General features: G+C 56.9%; 1 protein-coding gene across 1 annotated transcript; it reads left to right on the top strand.

The window, feature by feature from the left end:
- Positions 1-618: 618 nt before the first annotated feature.
- Ran (RAN, member RAS oncogene family) lies at positions 619-3,150 on the top strand. The gene is made up of 7 exons (XM_076866335.2): positions 619-709; positions 883-928; positions 1,015-1,099; positions 1,166-1,291; positions 2,138-2,325; positions 2,487-2,657; positions 2,751-3,150. Exons 2-7 carry the CDS (start codon positions 893-895, stop codon positions 2,793-2,795), a joined length of 651 nt encoding a protein of 216 aa, XP_076722450.1. The 5' UTR covers positions 619-709; positions 883-892; the 3' UTR covers positions 2,796-3,150.
- The last annotated feature ends 271 nt before the right edge of the window (positions 3,151-3,421 follow it).

Below are 3,421 nucleotides of genomic sequence, written 5' to 3'. Positions count from 1 at the left end.
GGCCGGGGTGGGGTCGGCCCGTGCGCACGGATGATCGCAGCACCAGGTCGCGGACAATGCCTGCAGCTCTGGGCTCGGGCCACCGGCCCTGCTGGGGAGCTGAACGATCCTGGCCGGCCCACCGGGCGCAGCAGGCCGCCTCCGCCCAGGGCGCGGCCGGGGAGCGGAGAGCGGGCACCGCCCAGGCGGAGGCAGCGGTGGGCCGCAAGCAGGATAGAAGTATTCATTCATTCTTATCCCGGCCCGCCCGCAAGCGGGCCCTGAGCGTCCGGGGACACCGCGCGGCGGCTGGGGCCTGAGAGTGCACGGGGACAGCACCCGCCCACCGGCCTTTCCCGCGCAGCCTGGCCGCCTCCCGCGTGACCAGCGGAAGCAGGGCGCCCCACCCGCCGTCGGCGCATGCGTGCCGAGAGCCCGCCCTCCAGGCCGGCGGGCGCGGCACCGCGTGCGCGTGCGCGCCTGCCTCAGCCCCTCCACGTGACCCACAGCCGCTTGAGCGCTAGCCGGCAGCGGCGACCGCTTGAGCCGGGTGTTCCGTACGTGCGTGCGTGCGTGCGCGCGCGCGAGCCGCGTGATTGGGCGCGGCGCCGTTGCCCCGCCCCGCGAGGCCCCGCCCTCCGCTCGGCGTCGGCTGCGTCTCCGGCATTTGAATCGCGCTTCCGCCATCTTTCCAGCCTCAGTCGGACGGGCGCGGAGACGCTTCTGGAAGGTAGCGGCGGGGCCGGGTGCGGGGCGACGGGCTACGGGCCGGGCGGGCCGGGGTGCGGCGGCGGCGGGCGGGGAGGCGCGGCGGGGCGTTGGGGCGGCGGGCCGGGCCTCCGGGGGCCCCGGGCCCGCCGCGGCCCCCGCCGCCTTTGTAAGGCCACGTGCCGCTGTCCGCAGGATCGCCGCGATGGCCGCGCAGGGGGAGCCGCAGGTGCAGTTCAAGGTGCGTACCGGCCGGCCGAGCCCCGCGGCGCCCGGGCCCGGGGGGCGGGGTGGGGCGGGGCGGGGCTCACGCGCTTGTCTCCGCAGCTCGTGTTGGTGGGCGACGGCGGCACCGGGAAGACGACGTTCGTGAAACGCCACCTGACCGGCGAGTTCGAGAAGAAGTACGTAGGTAGGTGCCGCGCGCGGGGAGCGGGGCGGCGGGCCTGGAGCGCGCGCTGACCGCCCTGCCTTGCAGCCACCCTGGGCGTGGAGGTCCATCCGCTCGTGTTCCACACCAACAGAGGGCCCATCAAGTTCAACGTCTGGGACACGGCGGGCCAGGAGAAGTTCGGCGGCCTGCGAGACGGCTACTACATCCAAGGTGGGCCGCGCGCGTGCGGGCCGGGCGCTGGCGCGTGCTGTGTCATGCTCGCGGCGGGGCGGGCGGCAGCAGCCCTGCGCCCGTGGCGCTGCCCGGGTGCCGTGGGGCCTTCCCCGTAGCCCCGGTGCGGAGGAGCCGGGGTCTGTCTGTCTGCACCAAGTTTTGCATGTGGCTCCCTAGTGCTCGATTCTGGAACTGGAGAGGCTGTTATAAGATCTACTGTGGCATCAGCTAAAAAGTATCTTTTGGAATTTCCCTGCCCTGATGAAAATGTGGTGGGGTCCTTCCATGTCTTTCCTTCCTTGTGCACGAGCAGATAGACACAGAATGTCCCCCTCAGGGCCGAGGAACTGCTTCAGCATAGATATCCTGCAGTTCCTTGTCTAGGAAGCCTTGCGGCCTCCCCGCGAGTCAGCGGACGGCCAGACCTGGGGTGTTTGAAACAAAAGCGTGATGTTCTCTAGTACATCCAGCCCTTTAAGGACCTTTTGAGAGTGTACTTCTAGGTCCTATTCTCAGAATAAGGCGGGCAGATCTCTGGGTGCTGATCGAGCACTAATTGCTTTTGATACGTTTTAAGGATGAGGTATATCGTCCCCAAAGTGTTTAGGGGGAAATAGAAGAATGGTTTGGATAAGCTGGTCTTTCATGTTTTCTTATAAAGAAGTATTTTAATCAATATTGTGTCTTAAAATTTACATTTTTAGTATTGGAAGAAGGGATTTTTAAATCGAGTGTATAGGGATAACCCAGAGCTGATGAAAATTAATTGAACTTTAGTCTTGTGGTTCTTCCATGCTTGTGTGGTAAACTAGGATTGTGCTGATTGTCATAAATGTTTTTCAGCCCAGTGTGCCATTATAATGTTTGATGTGACATCAAGAGTTACTTACAAGAACGTGCCTAACTGGCATAGAGATCTGGTACGAGTGTGTGAAAACATCCCCATCGTATTGTGTGGCAACAAAGTGGACATTAAGGACAGGAAAGTGAAGGCAAAGTCTATTGTCTTCCACCGAAAGAAGAATCTTCAGGTATATTAGCACCAACTTACTGACTTACAAGTTAGATAAGATTGGAGGAGTTGAGGGCTGTATTACTATGGGTGAAAGAATGTTAGCTTGGATGTTCTCAGGATGAATGAGCATTGTTTCAGTGGTGAGTTTCTTAAAAGTTTCTCCTTTGTTTTAAATAGTACTATGACATCTCAGCCAAAAGTAACTACAACTTTGAAAAGCCTTTCCTCTGGCTCGCTAGAAAGCTCATTGGAGACCCTAACTTGGAGTTTGTTGCCATGCCTGCTCTTGCCCCACCAGAGGTTGTCATGGACCCTGCTTTGGCGGCGCAGTACGAGCACGATTTAGAGGTATCTCGTTCTTATGGTGGCTAATGTTTAGATTTGTTTTGGATCCTGACAGTTTTAATCTGGAATGTTTTGATTTCTCCATTTCTTCTCTAGGTTGCTCAGACAACTGCTCTACCAGATGAGGATGATGACCTGTGAGAAGATGAAGCTGGAGCCCGGCGTCAGAAGTCTAGTTTTATAGGCAACTGTCCTGTGACGTCAGCGGTGCCGCGTGTGTGCCACTTTACTAAAATCTAGCTAAGCAGACATGTGCTTCATTTGTGGAATGCTGAAGGAGATGAATGGGCTTCGGAGCGAATGTGGCAGTTAAAAAAATACCTTCATTTTTTGGACCTGCATATTTAGCTGTTTGGAACGCAGTTGTTTCCTTCTTGAGTTTCGAATATGACTGCTACAGTCACATCACAATATTCAGTGGTGAATCTTGTTTGTTACTGTCATTCCCATTCCTTTTCGTTTAGAATCAGAATAAAGTTGTATTTCAAATATCTAAGCAAGTGAACTCCTCCCTTGTTTATAAGCACTCAGAACCAATAGAGTAGGGCAGCTTGTGCCATCTTAGTTCTTAAACTGTCATTGCTGTGTGACTTAACTTGAAATCTGTGTGTCTGCCTTTATGCCTGTTTGAGTCATGTCACACAAACTGCATGTGACAGGTCAGGAATTGAGGTGTAAATAGTGATGGTGCAGTTGGGCTAGCACAGTGTCTGCCCCATCTTGGTCCTTGCTAGACAAGGTCACTTGGGGGAAAATTTCAAACCTCA

Source organism: Callospermophilus lateralis, chromosome 1 (genome assembly GCF_048772815.1).
Source record: "Callospermophilus lateralis isolate mCalLat2 chromosome 1, mCalLat2.hap1, whole genome shotgun sequence".
Classification (NCBI taxonomy): Eukaryota; Metazoa; Chordata; class Mammalia; order Rodentia; family Sciuridae; genus Callospermophilus; species Callospermophilus lateralis.
The sequence above is the reverse complement of the archived record's forward strand: the minus strand, read 5'-3'. Positions and strand labels throughout refer to the sequence as shown.

Excerpts from the sequence above, each read along its gene's own strand:
- Ran (XM_076866335.2), top strand. The coding sequence starts at position 893 with ATGGCCGCGCAGGGGGAGCCGCAGGTGCAGTTCAAG. Across the intron at positions 2,326-2,486 it reads ACCGAAAGAAGAATCTTCAG|TACTATGACATCTCAGCCAA; the intron begins GTATATTAGCAC and ends TGTTTTAAATAG. Across the intron at positions 2,658-2,750 it reads AGTACGAGCACGATTTAGAG|GTTGCTCAGACAACTGCTCT; the intron begins GTATCTCGTTCT and ends TTTCTTCTCTAG.